This window comes from Dissoconium aciculare (assembly GCF_010015565.1).
Source record: "Dissoconium aciculare CBS 342.82 unplaced genomic scaffold K489scaffold_7, whole genome shotgun sequence".
In the NCBI taxonomy this organism is placed as follows: domain Eukaryota; kingdom Fungi; phylum Ascomycota; class Dothideomycetes; order Mycosphaerellales; family Dissoconiaceae; genus Dissoconium; species Dissoconium aciculare.
Window position 1 is genome coordinate 1,039,334 of NW_022984957.1, and position 23,008 is coordinate 1,062,341.

The window sequence follows — 23,008 nt, forward strand, 5'->3', positions numbered from 1 at the left end:
TTGTTGGCAAGCGCATGTCGATGTTGCGACGGCTTGTTTAGGAAGTGATATTATTTCCCAGGAACCAGTCGCGACGAGACGCGTAAAGTGAGTCTCCAGTGGGCTGCCTGGACGCTCGATAAGCTGGAGCCATTATTATGTCATCACGCTCTTGTCGCTGCAGGCTCCACTCCACGCCAAAGTTCGCTGGAACTGTAGATGGCGGGAAACCCCAGCTTTCAAGTTTGCCCAGGTGGTTGCCAGCGGATTTCCGGCGCTTGATTGATGAGCAGTGACTGGACAGCATGGTCAGTTCACTTTAACGAGAGCTTGTGACAAGCGCACATAATCTGATCACTGCACAGCACGGAAGTAATAAGCTCACACGTCACTGCAGAGGGTTCAGAGTAGAGAAGTAAATACCTGAATCCATGAATAATGGACGAACGTACTACGGATCTATTGTAGAGCTTACCTATTTTCACTGTCCACACAGCCGCAGACTCGTGGGGCGACGGCCAAGATCATCGTCCCAGAATCGTTGCATCCAGCTCCAGGCAGACTCGCCTGCACGGACATCGGGAGTAGACAGATCCCTCAAATCCGAAGACGGCGAACATGGAGCCATTTACTTTCGCGAGCTCTTCAGACTTACATGTCCCTATAGGAGTGAAGGTGTGGGTTAATCCCCGAGAGAGCACATCAGCGAAGAGCAAGTATTGACTCGAGTGTTTTTAGGAACCGCCTAGATGGATATGAAAAGCCGTTGGCATACTCAAAGCTACTCAAGAGGCCTGATCTACGGCATCGTGGCAGCAATTTGAGTCCTAATTCCGAACTCTACGTGACCGTACAACCTTTCGCCGACTCGAAGCCCTTGACAGTGCATTCGCAGACACCCTACAAGCATTTCAAGAATGGGCGCATATGGAATCAGTGGTTGACTTTGCCACTCAATTACAGTACATTGCCGGCTAACGCTCAGCTTGCTATCACAATATGGGACATTTCACCTGTCAATGCCACAGGAGTTGAAAAAAACCATCACATTCCCTTTGGGGGGACAACGATAGCGCTATTCGACGAAGATGGCACTCTCCGAACAGGACGGCAGAAGTGCAAAATCTGGCGTCACAAAACCGCCGATGGATTTTCAGACACAACCACACCCTGGCAAGAAACTCGGAAACGAGGCCGACGTGGTCAGCCTGAAGCCAGCAACTCTATCAACGAGAAGCAAAGCAATCGAGACACTGAAGTTGCCCGTCTCCTCGAGGCCATGAAAAGGTTCGAAAGTGGCGACATCCCTGAAGTCAAGTGGTTAGATCAAATGGTTTATCGGCAGATGGAGAAATTGGAGCGCCAGCAAACAAAAGATCTAGCCCACACCAAGAACCTCACAAATCATTCAGAGAAAGCGACAGGAGAGCTTCGGACGGGCGACGTGCAGAGCGCATCACCATGTGCCGAAGGAGATGCTGACCATATCGACGGAGTCTTTTTTCTTTACATCGACTTGCCAAGATTCGACCACCCGATAGTCTTTACTGATCATGAATACCCAGCACCGCCCGTCTCATCCGTTCCTACGACTCACATACAGAACACAGCAGGTGTCAATTTGAAACCGCCGCCTGAGGTGCAACTTGGACCAGGCATTCAGACGGACCACAGCGACGGCGATGCCGGAGGCAAATTATTCAACATTTACGATCCCGAAATAGGGTTTGGCGACAATCCGGCAGAATACAAGCACCGACGACTGCTGCGCGGCCAACGTGACGCTGTAGACAAAGATTTAAAGCCCAATCCAAAGATGCGGGATTTCCTGAACAAAGTTATGATGTACGGCCCTACCGTCGAGCTCAGCGACAAAGAGAGAGATGAGGTCTGGAGGTTCAGATACCATTTGTCTGGGAACAAACGTGCGCTCACCAAAGTCGTCAAATCAGTCAATTGGGGAGAGCAAGCTGAAAGTCGTCAAGCCATTGCCCTGTTGCCAAGATGGGCTGAGATTGACGTCGATGATGCTTTAGAGTTACTGGGCCCGAGTGTGCAAAACCCATCGGTCCGGGCGTATGCTGTCGACCGACTGCGAAAAGCAGATGATGAAGAGTTACTACTATATCTCCTCCAGCTTGTACAGGCCCTCAAATTCGAGCCTCAAAGGACAAATGCGGAGGATGAAACCGACTCATCCCTCGCATCTTTCCTCATTGCTCGATCGGCTGCCAACCTCAAGCTGGGAAATTTCCTGTACTGGTATCTCATGGTCGAGTTGCAGGCCGATACCGACTCCGGGACAACGGCGTCTGCCAACAAAAAGCTCTTCGCGCGCGTTAGTTTCGATTTCATGAAGGAGCTTGATGCAAGTCCAGAAGGTCAGGCTCGCCGAAAGATTCTCTTGAGACAGGGAGAACTTATCACAATCTTGAGTAAAATAAGCAAAGACATCCGCATTCTGAAAGGTGACCGGCCGCGCAAAATTGAGCAATTGAAGAAGATGTTGGCGGATCCCAAGAACGAACTTCTTCGTCTCGACCCGCCACTTCCGCTCCCACTAGACCCGAAGTTTGAAATCACTGGGATCATTCCTAACGAAAGTAACGTCTTCAAATCATCACTGCTACCGCTACTGCTCAACTTCAAGACTACTTCCGGGGAAAAGTACTCACTCCTTTTCAAAACTGGAGATGACCTCCGTCAAGATCAATTGATAATACAAATCATCGCCTTAATGGACCGCCTTCTCCTCAATGAGAACCTCGACCTCAAACTTACCCCATACCGCATCCTGGCAACGTCGACACTTGCTGGTGCAGTTCAATTCGTCCCCTCCACCACTCCGCTCTCGGTCATCCTCCAGAGTCCAAAGTACAAGGGTTCTATTCTAGGATTTCTTCGCGCCCACAGTCCTGCCGTTGCGGGCTCTCCAGCAATTCTGGGGGTACGGAAAGAGGTCATGGACACGTATGTCAAATCTGTCGCGGGCTACTGTGTGGTCACGTACCTGCTCGGCGTTGGTGATCGGCATCTTGATAATTTACTCCTAGCCGAGGACGGTCATTTCCTGCACATCGACTTTGGATATGTTCTGGGCCGAGATCCCAAGCCCATGGCGCCTTTGATGAAGTTGTCTCGGGAAATGGTGGACGGCATGGGTGGAGACTCTGTATCCTCTGCAGAGTCGCAGTTTGATGAATTCCGACAATATTGCTTCACGGCCTACACGACGCTCCGCAGGAGCAGCTCTTTGATCCTCAATCTGTTCTCTCTCATGCAGGACGCAGGGATTCCAGGACTCGCAATATTCGGTGGAGGAAATCAGGCAGTCAGGAAAGTAGAGGAGAGGTTCAAATTAGATGTGAGCGAGGACGAAGCGGTGAGATTTTTTGCACAGATGATTGACAAGGAGATGGGAGCCTGGGGACCTGTGTTGATTGACAAGTTGCACGGATTCACGCAGACCTGGCGATCTTGATGTGAAGGATATTTCAACGTGTTCTGTAAAAAGCGTCCATGTCATTGCATTACCTGCTCGAGTAGGACGTCGTACGAGAGCATCATCACTAGTCGCTACTACGTAAAGCACTAAGTAGCGATCTCGGCGCACCGAGTTGCTAATCATTGGCGTGTCAAGTCAAGATACCCCAGCCAACAGGTCGTTACCTAGTATTCAAAGATTGGTACTCGCGAGCTGCACGTCACGGATTCACGGTCTGATTCGTGCGAGGAGAATATCGTGCAAATCTCGGGCTCGATGGTTCATGCACGCCGCCCGAGCGCCGGGCGGTCGCTACTGTGAGACTATTGCAGCAGTCCGGTGCAAAACGGCGATCGTGCACATTCCTGGTCTTTTCCACGTGAGCAAGTTGACGCGAGAGAGCCGACATAACCGGCATGATGTCGTGATCTGCCGATCGCTGCGGCATTTGTTTATGTTGGTTGATGTCGAAATCAGAAAAGAGAGAGATCGGCGTGGTCCTGGAGATTGTGATGTCAACGGGCCAGAGCGACAAGTGTGGATTGATTGGACCGAGAACTGAATGTCCGATAACGACCGCCCTGCCACGCTTGTCTACCGGACACACACAATGAAAACCCACTCAATCGCGCCCTCACCCAGCCAGTATAGGCTCTATTTTAATACATACATAGACGACGAAACATTGTGGACCGCAGGTCATGAGGCACAACCCCAAGTGGGATGAACTTGTCCGTTTGCCATCATTACGTCGCCCAAGACCGCAAGGCTGAGACACTTCCAAGGACACAGTCGTCTCTATCACATGCGATCCCAGAGAAAGGCATGTTATTCATGGTAGAGTGTACTAGATCTGTGGCATGAGAACAAGATCTGGCGAGAGAAAGCCAAAAATGTAGAGCGTCGCCCGGGGGAAGATCGGTCCATTCTCCGCGTGACTGAGCCGAAAGCGCGGCGGGCGGCTCACGCGCAGGTCATGCACTCATGTCCCTTTGATCATTGACTCCATCCAACAAGTAGCGTGACGAACCGTGTGGGACCTCGCCCGAACCTATTGGAAACCCATGTTCATAGATGTTCGCAAACTTATCATCTATTCACAATACTATCGACCGCTCTAATACTCCCGCATCATACTGCATTTGCGTCGTTTTGTAGCATCTTCAGTGACGGGCGTCCGATACATGGACGTGACTGGCAAACGCGCCTACTGATAAGGACACATCAGCTACGGTACGTACAGCCGTGCTCCCACAAAGTACGCTGCCCCGTATCCGAGGCCCGGGCTTATGACGGGTCAAGAGTGTCCTCTCCGCGTCAGCATGCCAAACTCAATAGCATCAAGAAGAAATTCCACAACCCGACGAGAAGATGCCGGCGACGAGGACGGCTACGTCGATGCTGGCGATGTCGTTAATGGACAGGTCGCCGAGGCGGTCCGTAACGCATATCACAATTCATTAAACACATCTGTCGAAGCCATCGAGGCAATTCCCACACAGTTCCAGCGTTATTTGAGTTCAAACCATACCTCCGACAACGACATCCGAAGTCGTCAATCGACAAGGATACCAGATGAGCGGACAGGCCTGCTCTCTCGGGAGCACACGCTCTCTAGATCGGGTTACCGCACCCCCATCCCAGGAACTCCCCGCCGCGGTATACATCGGACCCACACGAATTCCCTGCGAAGTGCCAGTCGACGACCTTCGAGGGCCCGCGCATTCGTGAGGCCGTTTTGGACGGACGAATCCCGCGCAAGCCCTGAGGCGCGGGAGTCCGGCAAAACATCGAAGCTCTTCGACGATCGTGTCTGGTACGATCAATTCACATCAACCGATTGGGTTCGCGATGGCATTGCCGATGCTTATCGCGCCAAGGAGCTGCGCAAACGCAAAGATCTGCGAGGGAGGATTCTCGCCTTCTTCGATGGCGCTCAAGGGTGGTTTCTGGTGGCCGTGATCGGCTGTTTGACTGCCGTCCTTGCTTATGCTATCGATGTCACCGAGGCAGCGATTTTCGATATCAAATCGGGCTACTGTAGCACGCGCTGGTACTACGGCAAACGACAATGCTGCGAGGGTCCCAGATCTTGCAGCGACTGGCGCTCCTGGTCAAGTCTTATTGAATCATCCGACACGAAAGACACCTGGCTGGACCTTGCGGCTTTTATGTTTTGGGTTGTGTTACTCGCAGCGTTCTCCTGTTTGGTAACTCTTCAGACAAAGACCGAAGTTTCATCTGCGGTGGCGCTCTCTACCCTAGATGAGAATTTGGGTGCTGAACTGCATAATCATGGACATGGCAAATCTGACGAGGGACACGACCAAGGCCATGTGAGTCCTACGGGCCGCTTGCGAGAAGTCGCCAAACGGCCTCCTACAATCTACTATCCAGGCGCCGGAAGTGGCGTTGCAGAGATCAAGGTGATACTCAGCGGTTTCGTGCTGCACGGGTATCTTGGCGGCCGAGTGCTGTTCTTCAAAGCTATAGGTTTGGTCCTCAGTGTGGCCTCAGGGATGTCTATCGGCAAGGAAGGACCCTATGTGCACATGGCTACGTGCATTGGCAACATTGCATCTCGAGTCTCATCGAAATACAGGAACAACGACGCGAAACGCAGAGAATTGCTGTCTGCATCGGCGGCAGCTGGCGTGGCCGTTGCCTTTGGAAGTCCTTTGGGTGGTGTTCTGTTCTCTCTCGAAGAGGTCAGTTATTACTTCCCTCCAAAGACGCTTTTCAGGACATTCTTCTGCTGTATTGCTGCAGCGCTATTCCTGAGGTTCCTCAATCCCTATGGAACTGGAAAGATCGTGCTGTTTGAGGTCAGATACAACGTCGACTGGAAGATTTTCGAGATCTTCGCCTTCATCATGCTCGGGGTCCTGGGCGGCGCCATGGGGGCGTTTTTCATCAAGGCTTCTCGCTTGTGGGCTAAAACCTTCCGCCGAGTCAGCATCATCAAGAAGTATCCGATAGTCGAAGTTCTGCTAGTCGCCGTTGTGACCGGCCTGGTGACATTCTGGAATCGATACACGCGGTTGCCCGTGGCCGAATTGCTCTACGAGCTTGCAGCCCCGTGTGACGCCTTCTCAAGTTCTGGTCATGGTCTTTGCCCGACACAGGAAAACATTCCGAAGGTCATCCGCTATTTGCTCATGGCTTTCGTGATCAAAGCCATCCTGACGACCGTCTCTTTTGGCATTAAGGTCCCTGCAGGTATCTATGTTCCCAGCATGGTCGTCGGTGGTCTGCTGGGGCGGATCGTCGGCCACTCCATTCAAATGTTGATATACAAATACCCTCAGTTCCCACTCTTTGCTCGATGCCCTGTCGATGGCGGACCAGAATCTTGCGTTGTTCCGGGAGTATACGCGTTGGTTGCAGCAGGTGCCACCATGTGCGGTGTGACCCGCCTTTCTGTCACCCTCGCAGTCATCTTGTTCGAGCTCACTGGCAGTCTCGAACACGTGCTACCATTCTCATTGGGTGTGCTGATCGCAAAATGGACAGCTGATGCAATTGAACCGCTCAGTGTCTACGACCTGCTTCTGGAGATGAATTCATATCCCTTCCTTGACCACAAGCTTCGTCCTCTCTTCGATGCGGATATCGGCGAGATCACGGCCCCCTTGGACTCGAGACGATACATTGACATCTCGGACGCGTCGCGAGTTTCCGCGAGCGATCTGCGCGAGAAGCTAGACTACATGCACATGGCCGGACATCTTGACGGCGGCCTACCGATCCTTCGTCGCGGCATTCTTGTCGGATTGATATCCGGGCCTGATCTCGAATTCGCGCTCGACGGTCTCGAAAAGGAAGAAGACACGTATTGCCTCATGCGGGCGCCCGAGTTGTGGGAGCAAAGGCCTCTGTCTTCCGCCGCCGGGCCTGGCGAGCACGACATGACTGCCTCAGGTTATTTCAGCATCAATGCTGACTACGAGACGGGAACCACTGAGAACAATGATGATGAGGAAGATCATGATCCATCCGACTTCACACGCTACATCGACACCGCGCCCATGTCCCTCGACATCAGCAGTCCTATGGAATTGGCATTCGAATGTTTCGTGAAACTGGGTCTCAGGTACATCTGTGTGCTTCGGGAGGGTCGTTTTGTGGGACTTGTACATAGGAAGGGCATGACGAAGTATCTGGCGGACCAAAGAAAGCAAAAAGGACCGCTTTTTGGGCTGTGATGGCATACCTTTTGAGGCATTGTTTGAAGGAAGGTCTGTTTGCGCGTATATATCCGGGTTGCATTGAGGCTACCAGCATATGAATGTTTGAAAGTCATTTACTATCACATGCAGATTTTGCTCCTTCATTTCTCATTGCTAGATACTTGCGCATGTGAGACTTCGAGATTATCACTGGATTGCTTCTCGGTGTAGTAGCTATTTGTAGTAACATTTGTCCCGCCACTGCACGTCATTTCGGGGCGTTAACCCGCACCCTTTCTCTTCGCTGTGGAAAAAAGGGTCCACGTACAGACAGACAGTATGTATCATCGTCGTGACTGCACACATCACATCATACGGTTACATATTCTCACCTGTTGGGGAACGGAATCGATGAATACACTGGAGCTGAGTATCCTGCCAGGACAATGATGTACTGTATCTAGGTGTACACGTTTGCGGATGTTTGTGCGTGTATTTGTAGAGTCCACCAGCACGTGAGGATAGCGCATAGGATCCATGGCCACCCACATGTATTTCGTCCAAAATTAATATGACAGCCCTGGAGGTACTGCAAGTAGCAGGCATACATCGTACTATACTGTGCTGTACCTCTCAGCTACTACTAGCATAATGCGGCCTTGATAAGCTTTCCAAGGTTATGAAGATCCTGCCCTACCTGTGCAAATATGCATCGTTTCAATATTTACACATTTCACGATAGATCTATTGTGACGCTGTTTCGACCTGCTTCGACTCTGCGCACGTGAAGGGCGAGCAGCGCTGTCAGGGTTGGCAGGCAGGGAACTGTGCCGCAATCTCACACACGGTCCAATACCAATACCACACAGTCGACCCCATCTACGCCAAGTGCACGCGTAGCAAGCGCGACACTTTTCTGGATCATCCGCCTCAGGCATCGAACTCACCAGACGACAAGACGTTGCGTACCTCTGTGCCTTTGGAAGGAACTGAGGTCCGCGAGGCGTCTCCCATATCACCTATACATCTGAGGCTGCTCACGACCGGAGCGGCCTCGCTTCCGGTCTTCCAAAACGGCTTCTTCACAGAAAAAGCGAAAGCTCGCTCCATTCACAGCCAATAGTGGGCTGGCTGTCAACTCTTCACAGACTCTGCCGGATTTACTCCTCGATACTGCCCGACCGAGTTCGTCCTCGCCAGTCGTCAATAGCGATAGCCAGAATTCCTCGCCCACCAGCAGCCACATCACCCAGACTGGTTCACCCTTGAGATATCTTCCATCACATTTGCAGGACGAAGTACAGGACGCCTCGAGCCCGTCCGCGGCATTTGCAGAAATCCGGATCGATCGAGCAGCAAGCGTGGACATGTCAGGGAGCGACGGAACTGCCAATAGTAATGGGGATCTGCAGGCCGCGACACCAGGACCACAGCAGGTCGGTCGAGCCATGACTGTGAGATCTGCCTCTCCAGCCAAGAGAAGCGCTACTGAAATGGAGGAGAACCATGTCACCAAAGACTCGGGATCTCCAGGAAGTGCGAATGTGGAGGCCGGGGATATAGTCATGCAGAGCTTTAGCGGGCCGGAAACGAATGTGGAAGCGCCAGATTCGACAGCACAGAGCTCCGAGGAGGATCCCCCACCCTATTCAGAAACCGATGCAAACCCAGTCGTGAAAGACCAGAAGGAACCGTACACCACAGAACAGATCGACCAGCAGGTTCTGTTTGTGACAAGGTTATCAGAGAAACAGCTGGACGAAGGCGAGAGAGGCGTCGTGATTTCGCAGCGGTGGCTAAACCGTGTACTTTCGCGGACGACACGCGGCCTTCAGAGTAGTGAATACCCCAAAGAGTATCGGGAGGGGTCAGTAGGACCCGTAGACAACTCAGACATCGTCCCAGACGCTGCTTATCTTGCCCCTCTGCACGATTCTGAAGGCCAGCCTCACATCCCGCTGCGGCCAGGTCTTACAGAGAACGTCGACTTCGCAATCGTGCCCATTGAAGCATACGGATATATCGTTGGAGCGTACGGCTCTGCTCAGAAAACAGCCATCGTCCGCTATGCGCACAATACGGTCGACGAGGGCCAGAACATTCAATACGAGCTTTATCCGCCACGAATCACAATCAGAAAGGTTCCACAGTCGAAAAATGACCCAGATGCCGCCCCGAAATCGATCAGTGCGCTAGACAACCTCAAGCTGCGCCAGGAGCGGGCTACCCGTGGTCAAGCGTCGCCGGACGATGCAGCACAATTGATTATCTCTCGATTTGATCGCTTTCAAAAATTCCTCGCCCGTAGTAAAGAAGCTGCCGGGATTTCCCGTGCCACCAAAGTAAAACTGTGGCGCGTCTTGAGTGTTGCGCCTGATGTTATGGCTGGACCACAACCTGAAACTTTCACACCTCCGGCTTCACAAGATACTCCATCAAGTGACGCAGCAACTTTGGAGAAGCAAACGCTGATTGTTGAGCCGGCGGCATTCAAGGACTTGGAAGATAGTAAGGATGTTGAAGCTATTCAAGCCAAAGATGAAACGAACAATTCGAACTACAATGGTAAAAGTACGACCGGCATGTTGGGAATAACAACAGACCAGGTCATCATTCTGGAAGAACAAGTCGGTGACTCCACCGAGTTCCGATCCGACAAGCAAAAGCCAACGAAACTCGTGATCAAGAAGCAGGTGAATGGTACCTCGGGGCTGGCCTCTGGAGGAAACAGCCCAGGCCTGAACGGAATCATGACGAGAGGTCGAGCGCGCAAGGGCGGACGGACGCGTGGCTTGAACGGCCTGCAAAATCTCGGAAATACTTGCTACATGAATTCAGCATTGCAATGCATCAGGAGCATCGAAGAACTGTCTATCTATTTCTTGGCGAACAAATTTAAGAAAGAAATCAACAACGACAATCCGCTCGGATATCATGGCGCGATGGCGACCTCGTATAGCACAGTCGTGCGTAACCTCTGGGAAGGCAGCAGCTACTACTCACCGAGCCAATTTAAGCGACAAATAGGCAATGTTAATTACCAATTCTCTTCGTATGGACAACAAGATTCGCAAGAGTTTCTGAGCACATTGGTCGATGCCCTACACGAAGATCTCAACCGCATCAAAGTCAAACCATACCAGCCATACCCGGATTCAGATGACGAGCTCGTGCATGACCCTCAAGCAATAATTGATCTCGGCAACATCTATCGCAAGATCTTCGTCGACCGCAATGACTCCGTGGCCATGGATTTATTCCTCGGCTTCTACAAAAACACCATTGAATGCCCGGACTGCCGCAAGATCAGCATCACGTTTGATCCATATTCCTCATTAACGCTTCAACTTCCAATTGAAGATAATTTCTCGGGTCGAATCACCTTCTTTCCATTGAAAGGCAAGCCGATCAACCATGACATCGACATGGATAAGAACGCTACGATTAAGACTGTGAAGCGGTCCATCGCAGACAAGCACCCGGGAGCTGATGCGAACCGAATGTGGATGGTTGAGGTCTATAGTCACAAGATCTATCGGATACTCGAGGACAAGGCTACACTAGCTGACGCAGACATCAAGTCCAACGAGACCATTTTCTTGTTCGAGCTCGATCAACCGCCGACCAATGTCGGAGTGCCGCGCAAGTCTCTCATCTCGTATAAGAGGATCGACGACTCCATACCAGTTGAAGGCATGGAATCGCCTCAAGCTGAGTGCATGGCTGTTCCAATCTACAGTCGTGTCGCAAAATCGCGCTTCTCTGCTGGCAGCCCGTCTCATGTCATGCATCCCATGTACATCAGTCTGACACGCGATGAGGCCAAGGACTACAACGTTGTTCTCAAGAAGGTCTTGATTGCTGTCGCACGCCTTACAACCAAACCTATCCTCTCGGAGCTTGACGAAAAACTGGGTTGGGAACCAAACGCTGCCGATGGGGCAGATGAGGACGTGAAACAGTCAGCAACCGAGGATGGAACAGGCGTTAGTGATCACTCTGCCGAAGACGGATATGTTAATGTCTCAATTGACCAGGACCCATCAAAGGGCGAAGCACAGCCGGCATCGAGTCCGGTTGAGCTGGTGGATGGAGTCCCTAGAAATTTCATGGACCCCGAGTATTTCTTGTCACCGGCCCTCCGCGACCATCTGTTTGAAATGAAGGTTGCGCGCGGAGACAACAACATGCATTGCGCGTCGGTCGCGAGCATCAATGCCGGTACCCTTCGCAACATGTTTGAGCAAGTCAAGCCTGTGGCAAGAAGGTCATCCATACAAACAGTCGACTCGGCGACATCGAATGCAGCATCTGACTCTGGCGAAAACGCGACGGAAGATGAAGACGTCGAAGATCAGGATGAGCCTGACATCGTGGTTGGCGGCGAGGGCGCACAGGATCAAGTTGAGGACAGCGAGGAGGAAGTTGTACCAGAGCCAACAATCATGGAGCCCTCGCCTGTAGCGCTACGAGGAAATGGACGGAGACGTGGTGCTAAACACGCACGCAAGAACAAACCCGGAAAGCTGCATCAAAAATACGCGAAGAATCAAAGAATGCCAATTGGAAGCCAGAACCGTGTGAACGGCAATGTCAGCACCTCAAGCAACTCGTCCCCTGTGCAAGATCACAATCCCTACTACGTTCGCATTGGTGAAGCCATTGTGCTCGACTGGCGTCCGGAAGCTTATGAAAGTCTATTCGAAGGCGACTCAGTCCATGATGACGGATTGCGTGGATCCCGGACAACCTCAGACAATGCCAACAATCTTGGTGTTTTTCACGACGCTGAGGTCATTGCGCGGAAGGAGAAACGCCAACAACGCAACAGAAATGGCATCACTCTAGATGCGTGTTTCGACGAGACCAGCAAAAGTGAGGTGCTCTCCGAGGAGAATAAGTGGTACTGTAATCGGTGCAAGGAGACCCGCCGCGCAAGAAAGCAGCTGCAGATCTGGACTTTACCTGATATTCTCATTGTCCACTTGAAGCGCTTCAGCAATCGAACCATGCGTGGCAAGATCGACGTCATGGTGGACTATCCGATCGAGGGCCTTGATCTGAATGACAAGGTAGGCCTTAAGGAAGACGGCAAAGATTACACCTACGACTTGTTTGCCGTTGACAACCACAGTGGTAGCCTCGGTGGTGGGCACTACACCGCCTTTGCTAAGAATTTCGAAGACGGGGAATGGTATGATTACAACGACAGCATGTGCCACAAGATTCACAGCGTCGATCGCCTTAAGACTTCACAGGCCTATCTTTTATTCTACCGCCGCCGGTCCAGCAAGCCACTCGGCCCGAAATACCTCCAGGATCTTGTTGAGGAGTACCGCAATCCACCCGCAGATTCCGACCTAGACGAGGCTGGAGCGGGGACGGGGGAAGTCCAGCTCGACGGTCCACTCACCTCGCTGCATGGGTCGTCGAGCGCTTCAGCAGCAGCCGGAGCCGGAGCCGTGAAAACGACCAGCAACAATCGAGCGACGGCAGCAGCCGACAGCGACGATGGTGGCTATCCGGCTGGGGCACACACAGCCGACAGCCCTCTGACAACGACACTGATGACGACTGAACACGATGAGGCCGATTGGCGAAACCACCCACTCCGTCAATACGGCGATCAGGGCGAATCGAGCTGGAGTTTCCAAAACGTCGATGATGAGAATGATGATCATCTCTTCCGAAGTAAATTCAACGACGACGTCGATATCGACAGCAACATCGCCGAGCAAGACCGCGACAATGACTCGGCCTTTGCTGAAGGTGGCAGCTCCTTCTTCGAGAATGCCGGGACACGGTCAGGGTCGCCCCTTGACTTTGGAGATGATAGCGACATCCAGTTCGTGGACGACACTCACATGAGCGATGCCGATCACGAGCCCGAGGTTGCGGACATCCACGTCGGTGGTGATGAGGATCACGATGCGGTCTCAAGACATGGCGCTGCGGACCGGACAGAATAGAATCCTGCACCTTGGTCTCGAGTGACAGATTTCGAGTATCGATTATTCGGTGGACCTCTTCGCAATCCTGATGAGAGCGACGACTTTGATGATGATGCGATGCAGATGAGTGACCAGACGACGAGGTATGGCCCCGTTCGAGACTGGTGGGTTTAATATTCTACTGGAGAAGGTGTTTCTGCATGGAGTGTGCTCGATGTTTGCTCCTCTCACGATGATTTCGTGCACGATCCGTATCACGGATCAAAACCCAGATGGTAGATTGTTACACGTCGTGACTACAGGTTCTCAGTTCTTTACATACACCATGAGTACCGAAAGAAAGATCGATATTCATCTCGTCACGAGTGAAGCCTGATTTTCATGTCCTTTTGATTGACTAGATGTGCCGGTACGCCAATGACCCATGGGAATGGCATTCACATAGGTTTCACAGATGGAATAGATCCCATCGGCTCGTCCTTCCAGCGATGTATGCATTGTGGACGCAAATTCATAAGATGCATTATGTTCCTCACTTTCACGTCTCCGCCCCTTCACGCCCGGAATATCTTAACCTTCTGCCGAATGTCCTTCCGACAAACAGGACATGCCGCGCTCCTCCGGGGCCTGGTCCGATCATGCGGCATTGTAGGTGAATGCTGATCGCTGCACCACTGACACATGCTCAGATGTCCGCAAGGCAGACACGCAATGCTTGAGATCTGCGAGTAGCAGATCCGGCAGTCGAGCTTGACAGTCATGTCCTCCTCCGACAGGGGCTCGTCGGGCCGGCCGGAGTCTGGGGCGTCGAGACCGAGGGGCTCGTCCTCTTGCCCTTCGCTGTCGTTGTCTTCTTCGCCGTCGTCGAGATCGTTGAGGATGGAGGCTCGTCGGATCATGAAGGCGTTGGTGTCGCCGAGCGGGTTGCGGTGGCCTTGCATCGCCTGGAGTCGTTCCCACGCGGCGCGGTTCTCTGCGCTGCGGGACGCGATACGCTCGATGAGAGCGTGTGGAATGGAGATGTCGCCGGTAGCGACGGAGACGGCTTCGGCGGCCTGTCGTTGGTTGTTGAGTTCGGCGCGGGAGTGGTCGCCGAGGCGGGCGGCGAGTATTCTCTGGCTGTCGAGAAGGCGCCTCCGCATGAGGTCGATGCGTGCACGAATGTCGGCTGGTTCGGAACTGGAAGGGGCCCTTTCCCCTCTAGTCTGCTGGTCATGGAGTTCTATCGCCAAATTTAGTGTATCGTTATCATCTAGCATTCTGACGAGGACGGCACGATCTTCGACTTCGCGAGCACCGCGTTGCAATCGATAAAGCATCCGCAATTGATCGGGAGCATTCAACCCAGAGACTTGTCGAATCCGCGCGCTCATCTGGAAACATTCGGCCATGACTTCGATGTGATGGACGGATTGCCGCAGACCAGTCGTGATCTCCAAAATATCTGGTACGAAAGTGACTTGCTCTTGTCGAGCGCGACGTCTGCGGTTGCGTTCAGCAGGTAGCTGACAGCCCCACAGGATCGCCTCGTTCTCCAAGAATCCCTCGATCGTTTCGCCGTCGTTCCATGTAAGGGCATTCATCTCGAGACGATGGCGCATTTCTGAGATGGATCGTAAGCTGGAAGGTCCAATAGCTAGCTCTCGAAGACCGTTATTGGAACCCAGCGCCGAAAGCATGAATGCAGCATCTAGACCACGATCATTGTTGGTGTATGGATCCGGGTCTAGCTGATGCCCTGGTGGTCCACCCAGGAATGTCGATGTGGACGCCGGCAGGGCAGGAATTGGCCTAGGTAAAGCCGATGTTTCAGTTTCTGGAGTCGACCGCGATTCTGCTGCTGATGTGGTGTCTCGTGGAGTCAGTCCATGTCGGGTTGTTGTCGTGTTCTCTGCAGGTAAACTCTGTTGGCTCCAATTTTGTCGACGAAGCAGAGCGTAATACTCTTCAAGCGCAGATTCTTCCTGGCTCGCCTCTGGTTCGTCCTCTTGGCTATCTGGTGGACGGTCTTGCCTTTGCGAAGCAGTGGCGACGAAGTCCTCCGGGCCAGGCAACGGCACAGTCGGCTGAACTGCTGGCACGCCCCAAACGTCCCGCTGGCGGCTTTCCAACTCGACCAGACGGTATAGAGCCTCGTCATCATCCTCGCCTCGTGCATTTTGATCCTCTAGTACCCTTCTTAGGATCCGCTCTTCGCGACGCACCTCCTCCGCCCGTCTGAATCGTTCATCAGCTCTATCAAACATGCCACCAATGGGACTTTCATAATTGTCGCCCTGCGCGACCATTTCCTCGCGCGTTCCAAAAAGTCGCATGTAATTCTCTGTTGTTCTCTGCTCGGATCTCAATTGACGATGCCTTGACTCGGCGGCCCTGAGCTCCTGGTCTGCGTGATCTAACTCCGACGCTGCTTGGTCCCTGTTTCTTCGAGCCTCGTCAACCTGCTGTCTTGCTTGATCTACGCGATTTTGTATGGCGGTGAGTGTCCTATCTGATTGAGTAGTGGTTATGGAGTCTCCGGTGACATTCGCTGGCTGATCCTGACCGGGAATGGTAGTTGACTGTCGTGAAGGGTCGTCATAAATTGCATCGAGCGTCTGACCAAGTTCCGAGAGTCGATTGGTAGCATTAGAATGGTCAGGAACGGTTTGACCTAGGTCCCGTAAGCCTGTAATGACCCGTTCGATCCCGTTGCGCATGCGTTGCAGCTCGCGATGCAATGCTGCAACGCGCCTGGCTCGATATTCAAGATTGCGAGAAGCCGAAGGATTCATAGCTTGAGCATGAAGGTTTGTGGTCATACGGCTCGAGTTGATGGAAGAGTCGCCGGGGTTCCGGCTAGCAGTACGCAGCTGCTGCTCAGCACTTCCTTCATTTCCCTCAATAGCAGACTCTTCGTTGACGGCTTCTTGGAAGAGCTGCTCCAATTCGTCATCTAGGGTTGGGCCATTTCCCCCTACGGCCTCCGGTGTAGTGAGTTGCAGAAGCCGAGCTTCCTCGCGCTCTCGTTCTTCCAGTTCACTCCGTTCCCGGCCTGCTCTCAGCTCATCCAACGTCCGTGGAAGACACCCTGGGCTCACGTCTTGAAAGTCTTCTCCCAGCACTGCAATTCGCTCCTCGACGCCATCTTCGGTTGTCGAAATACGAAAGCCTTGATGGAATTCATACCAACGATCTAAGAACTCGGTTTGATCTGGAACTTCTGGAACCCTCGTTTGGCTGGAGCGGAGTCCGGACGCTTGAGTTCGATTCTCCCAGAATTCCTTGCAGAACCAACAATACCTTTGCCATCGAGTCCCACGAGGAACATAGCCTATCCCATCGATGTAGGTCGGATACGAGACCGCATGTGCCCCTGATGACCCTGGTCAGCTCGTGCGATTTGAGTGGGCGAGCTGAACGTTGTCTTACGCTCGTCGGCACAGGCACAGCACTCTGGAATGCTCGATAATCGACACGAGGTTGGTAGCTTGTGGGCGCACATGCCCTGACGAAGCTGTCAATTCATGTTCATCATGAAATCGATTAATTATCACACTCGTCTTACCGGGAGCCGGGCTTGGTTGGCAGTGAGAGTGCCCATGATGTAAAGCGTCGAGCAGCGAGATGACGTCTAACAAATTGGCGATCTCTATCTGAGGATTCATTGGTGCATCATTCGAGATTTTCTCACCCTTCAAGCAATACATGAAAGTGGCAATATACTGTTTATACTGTTCCAAGGTTGTATCCTGCGGTAAGAGAGAACGTACTTTTACATAAGCAACTGATGTAGCCCGCGGTGTCGGTGTACCCTGAGGGTTTAGTCTCAACTTTCCGAACGTACAGTACATCACATCAGTGACGCATTCCGAGGTTTCACTGCTCTTCATCCTGTGTCGTCGTGTCAACTTCGAGGAAGACAACGCGCGGGTTACTTTTCAGCATAAATCTCCTTTGTATCATCATCGAGATAATCAGAAAAAAAAGCGCGGCTTCTCGTAGCCGATCACGTATCACAACAGAGGGCGAAGTTCAAATTTGATCCTACGACGAAGTGATGGGTAATGATCGTGTTGACCGCGATATGTAAATTTAACGCCATCATTTTGGGCATAGATGCCGATCTCCTATCCCTCGAGTATCGATTGAACGAGCATGGAGAGCGTAGTGATACTGTCTCACTCACTGCGCCGATCGCCAGAATCGGCGTATGCCTGTGACTGACTAAGTCTATGGAAGAATTGGCCGAATTGGTCGAACTGTGAGCAGGATCTATCTAACCGCTTTTCCCTTGGAGGTGAGGAGGGTGCCGCTAGCGAAAAAGACTGCCGAAATCACTCTGGGCACGTTATAAATGATCAGAAAGCTATCAAAACAAAAGCGCAACTGATGATAAGGATTTGTGCCTAGAGGAGAAGAGAGGAAAGAGGAAGAGAAGGATTACATGCAGCTCACGAAGTCTTCACCAAATCGCAGTCGAGCCAACGCGGGCGCAAAGTTCAGAAATCGTGACTAAGCACCTTGGCACTCCCGCGGACAAGCCGGCCAACCGTTCAACCCTGAATAGCCAATCTGGATAATAATTCATTGGAATGGCATCGCGTGTTAGATAAATTCACCCTCTCCCCGTTGCGTGCAGTACACAACAATGAATGCTGGATCAAGCAGCGCTCGGCGCTTGATTGCGTTCAATGGTAATTATACGGGAAAGACCACGATGGAATTGCGGGCACTAACAACGACATCGCAGCCTCCTCACGCGACAGCATTTGCAGATCTTGCTTGAACCGCATATCACATCAAGCGAATCGTCGAAATGCATCAACCGCTACAGCTGTTGCGGATCAGTCTCCTACATCACAATCCGATCCATCTTCATCACAGCCCGTGGAAGCAACAGGTCCTCGGAAAGCCTTCAAAATCATGTGCAGCCCGCTGATCGCGCGACCACCTCTCCTCACCCGCGAGCCCACTTCCTTCGAGAAAGCATACTACCTCTATCAAAAAAGACTGAACGAGCGACTCGTTCTTCCCTTCACTCGATACTTCTACTACAAGAAAGGCACACCGGCAGATCTCGAATGGAAGCGGAAATACAAAGTTCGCAGGGTGGCCGCTCGGGATATTGGTTTCTACAACGCATATGACCCCAATGCTTGGAATGACGAAGTCCTGGTAGGAAGTCAGCTTTCCGAGCCTGCAGACTTCGTGGAGAAGTTATGTCGAGACGCCGAGGGCAAACCGATCGTGGATGTTGCCAAGGACGTGAGCCAGGAGAAGGTTGCCGACTTGGCAGCGGATGAATTGGGGTCAGGAAAGCGGGTGGTAGAGGAGGAGAAGGTAGAGAGCGAGGCAGACGACATCGATGTGTTGACTGGGGAGAGCGTTAAGAAGACGGAGAAGAAGATTGTCATTCCGCGACCGCTGCCGCGGGAGACGGAGGCAGACCGGACGAATGATCTCAAGAGCTTGAACCGCAAGCTGGACCGATCGTTGTATCTTTTGATCAAGAGGAAAGATGGACAGTGGCGATTCCCGGAGGATCGTCTGTATGGTCGCGAGAATCTGCACCAGGTAAGACGCGCCTCACCTTCCTTTCGCATTCCGCACCTGTCACCTTCGGTTCATCCGAGACCCCACGCTAATCACAGTTTCAATTTCTAGGCGGCCGAACGCATCCTCATCCAAGCCGGCGGCATCAACATGAACACCTGGGTCATCGCGAACCACCCAGTCGGCCACTACTTCAGCCGGTTCGCCTCCCCGATCCTCAGCAAGATCGCCCCCAACCGGCTCGTCAGCACGTCGCCGACGGAGGTGTTCGAGCAAGAGGAGTACGGCGAACGCGTCTTCTTCATGAAGACCCGCATCATGACCGGACAACTGAATCTCGCCAAGAACCAGTACGGCGACCAGGAGTTCCAGTGGCTCGCGAAAGAGGAGATCCAGGAGCGTGTGACGGAGGATTACTGGCATCACATCAGGAACATGCTTGTGGAACGATAGAGGTTGCATGATGTGGGCAGGGGAATGGACAGCGGCCAGATGAATTGGTCTCTGGGATTGTCGTGAGGAAAGCTTCGCTTCTTCTTATATTGTATTGATCCTTGTACTCTACGTCCCCATTAGAAACTTTCGAATTTCTCCATTTGTTCCTGCCAGGCATGCTTATCTTGAGAAATGGGACGTGACATTCCGTCACGAGCGATGGATATCGGAAGATATATTTTGAAATTTTGTGGCACTGCGCTCTAACTCGTCGCATGTGTGTTTGTTTTAAGGAAGAGGATAGTAAGATAAAGAACCCCGACATGGTCTACACCACGCAGTGTCGCCAAACAGAACCGGAGCTTTTTTACCCAAAGACTAGTCGACATGGCCCATGTCTCTTTGCACAGCCATCAGTCCTAACGAAAAATCTCATTTCAACCCTCCTGTACTCCCTGCACCGCCAGCGGCACCACCACCTCCAGGGTTCAGCCATGAAAACGCCGACGCGCCGCCGATGGGGTTCGTCTTCGTCTTGGGCGTAGTGCTGCCTGCGGCGGCCGCCGCTGCAGTGGTCGAAGGCGCTGTCCCTGCCGAGGCAGAAGGTAGAAGACCTAGACCTAGAGCATTCTCCTTCTTCGGGGGATCGATCCGCTGACGGCCTTCCTCGAAGAAACGGCTATTGCTCACGCTGCTAGGGGTGATTTTGGCTTCAGGTCCGACGTTGGTGGCGGCGCCGATGACGGGAGATGGCGCCGCCGAGGAGGTGGAGACGGCGCGAGTGGATGTTGATGAGAGAGCTGTTTTGGGCTTGAGGACTTTGATTCCGGATAGGCCGCCTTCCCGCCGTGTCGAGGAGAAGGTATTGGTTGAATCCCGGAGGCGGTTATTGGCGATCGCGCCCCAGTCCAGTGCGTTACTGCTGTTGCTGTTGCTGTTGCTGCTGGGTAGGCCGGTACTGGGCGGCTGACTCGAAGGCTGCATTGCGGGAGAAACACCGCCACTAGGTTCGCCTCGACGCCAGCTGTTTGCCCACAACGCAGGGCTACTCCCACCGGATCGTGCTGTAGAGGTTGAAGGCTGGAGTGAGGTGTTTGTCAGCCCGAGACTGGACGACGACTCAACATCTCCGCTGGTATCGGTACGACTTGCGCTCAGGTTGCCGAGTGAAGGACGTGAAACGATCGACTGCCGGCTCGGGGGTCGAGTCGTATTCTCTGAGTCTATCGACGTTGTTGGAATTGAGCTTGGTCTGTGAGCATCATTGGCGGACCCACCACCCACGGCTAGAACGGCAGGAGGTCGGTATTTGGCAGAATGTGGGCCATTCGACGAGATCTGCAGGTCTGAAGAACTGTCCTGGCCAAGTCCGTTGAGAAAGGGTTGTACTGTTGGAGCTTCCTCCTGCTGTTTGCTGACCGACGACGAAGACGGTGCGAGTCCACTGGTAGTATGAAGTGTATTGTAAGTAGCCTGGTTCTCGGGACGTGCAAGCGGGATACTGAGTTTGTTACGATCCCCATCGTAGATAGTCATGCTATTTGAAGAAAACAATATATCCGCATTGTGCGCTCTTAAAATATCGCTGCCGATAAGGATCTGGATGGCTTGCCCTTCGCCTTCGTCACTTGCATGATCGACGACACGAAACTCAGCAGTTAGTGACGGTAGATGAGGAGCGGGACTACTCGATCTTGACGATGATGTCAACGGAACAGCTTCAGGAAAGAAGATGGGAAGCTCGACTGTGCGAATGCCATTGTCGTCAGTGCGTATCACAGAGTCGAATCCGAGCTTATGAATCAGTCGCGAGTCCAGAAACGATTTGAAAGAGCCGGAGCACACTGCTGCATACAGAAGAGCATCGTGCTTGAAGTTGGTGTTCATCCAGCACCTGATGATCGCTGGGACAGCACCAAGCAAAGCCAGACCAGGGGCGAATCCAGGAGTGTCTAGAGGTGAACGCATCGCTTCGCCATAAGCGAGATCCATGTTAAGGCTGTTGGCGCGACCAGAGGCAGCAGAGCGAAGCGAATGTTGGGAACTAGCGCGACCCTCTGATTTGTACGACATCGTGCGCTCGCCCAGCTGTAATCCGCTAAGGGCACTACTTGTGCGCAACATGAAATCGCCTGATGCGCGCGATGTGTGAGAGAAATGATTTGTGTTGGCTGTCTCATCAAATCGCACACTATTCGCCCGTGATGTTGCGCCCATGCTTCTTCGCGGCTCATCGTCGGCATCGAGATGGAGACTGCTGATCATGTTGTTGGCTTCGTCATCGAAATGGCGAAACTGATCCACTGGAGGCTGTTGCAGAGCAGCTGTTCATTTTGTCAGTACAGACTAACTCTCTCGGTGACAGTGGTCCTGCATACCTTGCTGTGGTGTGTTCACTCCAAGCGCGCTTGGAAATGGCGAAGTAGGTCCCCACACGCTCTTGATTTTGGCATCATCATCTTGTCGCCGCTCTAGCCGTGCGATACGCTCCGCATGCTCCACCTGTAGTTGTTGCATTTTGGCGAGATCCGTTTGAAGCCGCCAAGTCTCATTGACGCTCACAAAGGAGGGAGTGAAGGACTGGCTCTGCGGATCCATGGCCTGGAGAGCACATCCGACTCATGCAGTGGGTGTCTGATAGCCTTCACGGCGCTCAGACAGTGTTCCCTGATACGGTTTCCAAAAGTGCTCCACAGCCTCTTTCAAGGACAATTTCTTGCCTGCTTGGCTTTCCTTCCCTCTCCTCCACCGTTTGTCCAAGCGCCCTGCTGCCCTCTATCTGCCCCACGACGAGGCTACCCTTCAATATTCAAACTCTGGGCGGCCGAAGAAATCGCCGCAGCGTAGATGAGCGATCCGTCAGTTTGAATAAATAGCTGCTGTGAAATGACTCGGCCAGTCTGCTCGGCGATGTGTTGTTTGGTGTAGCGTGCAGGAGCGTCCAATTATCCCAAATCTTGGGTGGCAGTGGTTTGAGAGATTGGAATTCGATCACAAAACGAGCGTAATGACACAAAAGTCGTGAGTTCGCGATATCCCAGGATCGACAATCCCTCGGTTGCGGGTCCCCAGTCTGTCCACTCGATGCTGCCGATGGCGATTGGACGGTGGAACGGAGCTGAATTGCGGAAGACGAATATAGTTTCGTAGTTTTGGCTCGGCTAATGACGGCGATTACTCCGCTAGTTGCTGGAGCTGGTGGAAGGCTTGGAAGTGTTTGAACAAGCAGTGATGCGAAGGGATCAATCTGGAAGCGACTGCTGCCCTACCAAAGCAGTATGTGATCGTGGAGGGCACGTTGTATGCACAAGTCAGCAATCGAGGCTAACCCAAGATCGGTCAATCGTCGTTGCGGTGGCGCTGGCTGTCGCGTGTATTAAATGACTAGCACTGGCGGCCCGCAACCCTTTCCTGCAGATCGCATGGACATTTACATAAGCCCTGGAGACTTTGTG

The 23,008-nt window shown here is 52.7% G+C and overlaps 6 protein-coding genes across 6 annotated transcripts; 4 read left to right on the forward strand and 2 right to left on the reverse strand.

The window, feature by feature from the left end:
- The first annotated feature begins 241 nt into the window (after nucleotides 1–241).
- On the forward strand, nucleotides 242–3,649 carry K489DRAFT_358383 (phosphatidylinositol 3-kinase). Its single transcript, XM_033602580.1, has 2 exons — nucleotides 242–656; nucleotides 718–3,649. The coding sequence occupies exons 1-2, from the start codon at nucleotides 598–600 to the stop codon at nucleotides 3,458–3,460; spliced, it is 2,802 nt and encodes a 933-aa protein (XP_033459313.1). The 5' UTR covers nucleotides 242–597; the 3' UTR covers nucleotides 3,461–3,649.
- Nucleotides 3,650–4,764: 1,115 nt separating this feature from the next.
- On the forward strand, nucleotides 4,765–7,795 carry K489DRAFT_381026 (uncharacterized protein). Its single transcript, XM_033605014.1, has one exon. It carries the CDS (start codon nucleotides 4,786–4,788, stop codon nucleotides 7,666–7,668), a length of 2,883 nt encoding a protein of 960 aa, XP_033459314.1. The 5' UTR covers nucleotides 4,765–4,785; the 3' UTR covers nucleotides 7,669–7,795.
- Nucleotides 7,796–8,203: 408 nt separating this feature from the next.
- Nucleotides 8,204–13,601, forward strand: K489DRAFT_371131 (cysteine proteinase; the record flags this gene model as incomplete). The annotated part of the gene is made up of 3 exons (XM_033603212.1): nucleotides 8,204–8,218; nucleotides 8,375–8,626; nucleotides 8,682–13,601. The coding sequence occupies 3 exons, from the start codon at nucleotides 8,204–8,206 to the stop codon at nucleotides 13,599–13,601; spliced, it is 5,187 nt and encodes a 1,728-aa protein (XP_033459315.1).
- Nucleotides 13,602–13,850: 249 nt separating this feature from the next.
- K489DRAFT_381028 (uncharacterized protein) lies at nucleotides 13,851–17,296 on the reverse strand. The gene is made up of 3 exons (XM_033605015.1): nucleotides 17,131–17,296; nucleotides 16,995–17,070; nucleotides 13,851–16,938 (listed from the first exon to the last, which is right to left on the reverse strand). Exons 1-3 carry the CDS (start codon nucleotides 17,164–17,166, stop codon nucleotides 14,138–14,140), a joined length of 2,913 nt encoding a protein of 970 aa, XP_033459316.1. The 5' UTR covers nucleotides 17,167–17,296; the 3' UTR covers nucleotides 13,851–14,137.
- An 866-nt stretch (nucleotides 17,297–18,162) lies between these two features.
- K489DRAFT_381030 (uncharacterized protein) lies at nucleotides 18,163–19,907 on the forward strand. Its single transcript, XM_033605016.1, has 3 exons — nucleotides 18,163–18,259; nucleotides 18,316–19,139; nucleotides 19,230–19,907. The coding sequence occupies exons 1-3, from the start codon at nucleotides 18,214–18,216 to the stop codon at nucleotides 19,569–19,571; spliced, it is 1,212 nt and encodes a 403-aa protein (XP_033459317.1). The 5' UTR covers nucleotides 18,163–18,213; the 3' UTR covers nucleotides 19,572–19,907.
- A 78-nt stretch (nucleotides 19,908–19,985) lies between these two features.
- K489DRAFT_410607 (uncharacterized protein) lies at nucleotides 19,986–22,151 on the reverse strand (the record flags this gene model as incomplete). The annotated part of the gene is made up of 2 exons (XM_033607721.1): nucleotides 19,986–21,877; nucleotides 21,932–22,151. The coding sequence occupies 2 exons, from the start codon at nucleotides 22,149–22,151 to the stop codon at nucleotides 19,986–19,988; spliced, it is 2,112 nt and encodes a 703-aa protein (XP_033459318.1).
- Between the last annotated feature and the right edge of the window lie 857 nt (nucleotides 22,152–23,008).

What these genes read in the sequence shown, in the direction of transcription:
- K489DRAFT_381026 (XM_033605014.1), top strand. Translation starts at nt 4,786, where the DNA reads ATGCCAAACTCAATAGCATCAAGAAGAAATTCCACAACCCGACGAGAA.
- K489DRAFT_358383 (XM_033602580.1), top strand. Translation starts at nt 598, where the DNA reads ATGGAGCCATTTACTTTCGCGAGCTCTTCAGACTTACATGTCCCTATA. An exon ending in GTCCCTATAGGAGTGAAGGT is followed by an intron (nt 657 to 717) that starts GTGGGTTAATCC and finishes GAGTGTTTTTAG; the next exon opens with GAACCGCCTAGATGGATATG.
- K489DRAFT_381030 (XM_033605016.1), top strand. Translation starts at nt 18,214, where the DNA reads ATGAATGCTGGATCAAGCAGCGCTCGGCGCTTGATTGCGTTCAATG. An exon ending in GCGCTTGATTGCGTTCAATG is followed by an intron (nt 18,260 to 18,315) that starts GTAATTATACGG and finishes ACGACATCGCAG; the next exon opens with CCTCCTCACGCGACAGCATT. An exon ending in GTCGCGAGAATCTGCACCAG is followed by an intron (nt 19,140 to 19,229) that starts GTAAGACGCGCC and finishes TTCAATTTCTAG; the next exon opens with GCGGCCGAACGCATCCTCAT.
- K489DRAFT_381028 (XM_033605015.1), bottom strand. Translation starts at nt 17,166, where the DNA reads ATGGGCACTCTCACTGCCAACCAAGCCCGGCTCCCG. An exon ending in CCAACCAAGCCCGGCTCCCG is followed by an intron (nt 17,071 to 17,130) that starts GTAAGACGAGTG and finishes CAGCTTCGTCAG; the next exon opens with GGCATGTGCGCCCACAAGCT. An exon ending in CTGTGCCTGTGCCGACGAGC is followed by an intron (nt 16,939 to 16,994) that starts GTAAGACAACGT and finishes CAGGGTCATCAG; the next exon opens with GGGCACATGCGGTCTCGTAT.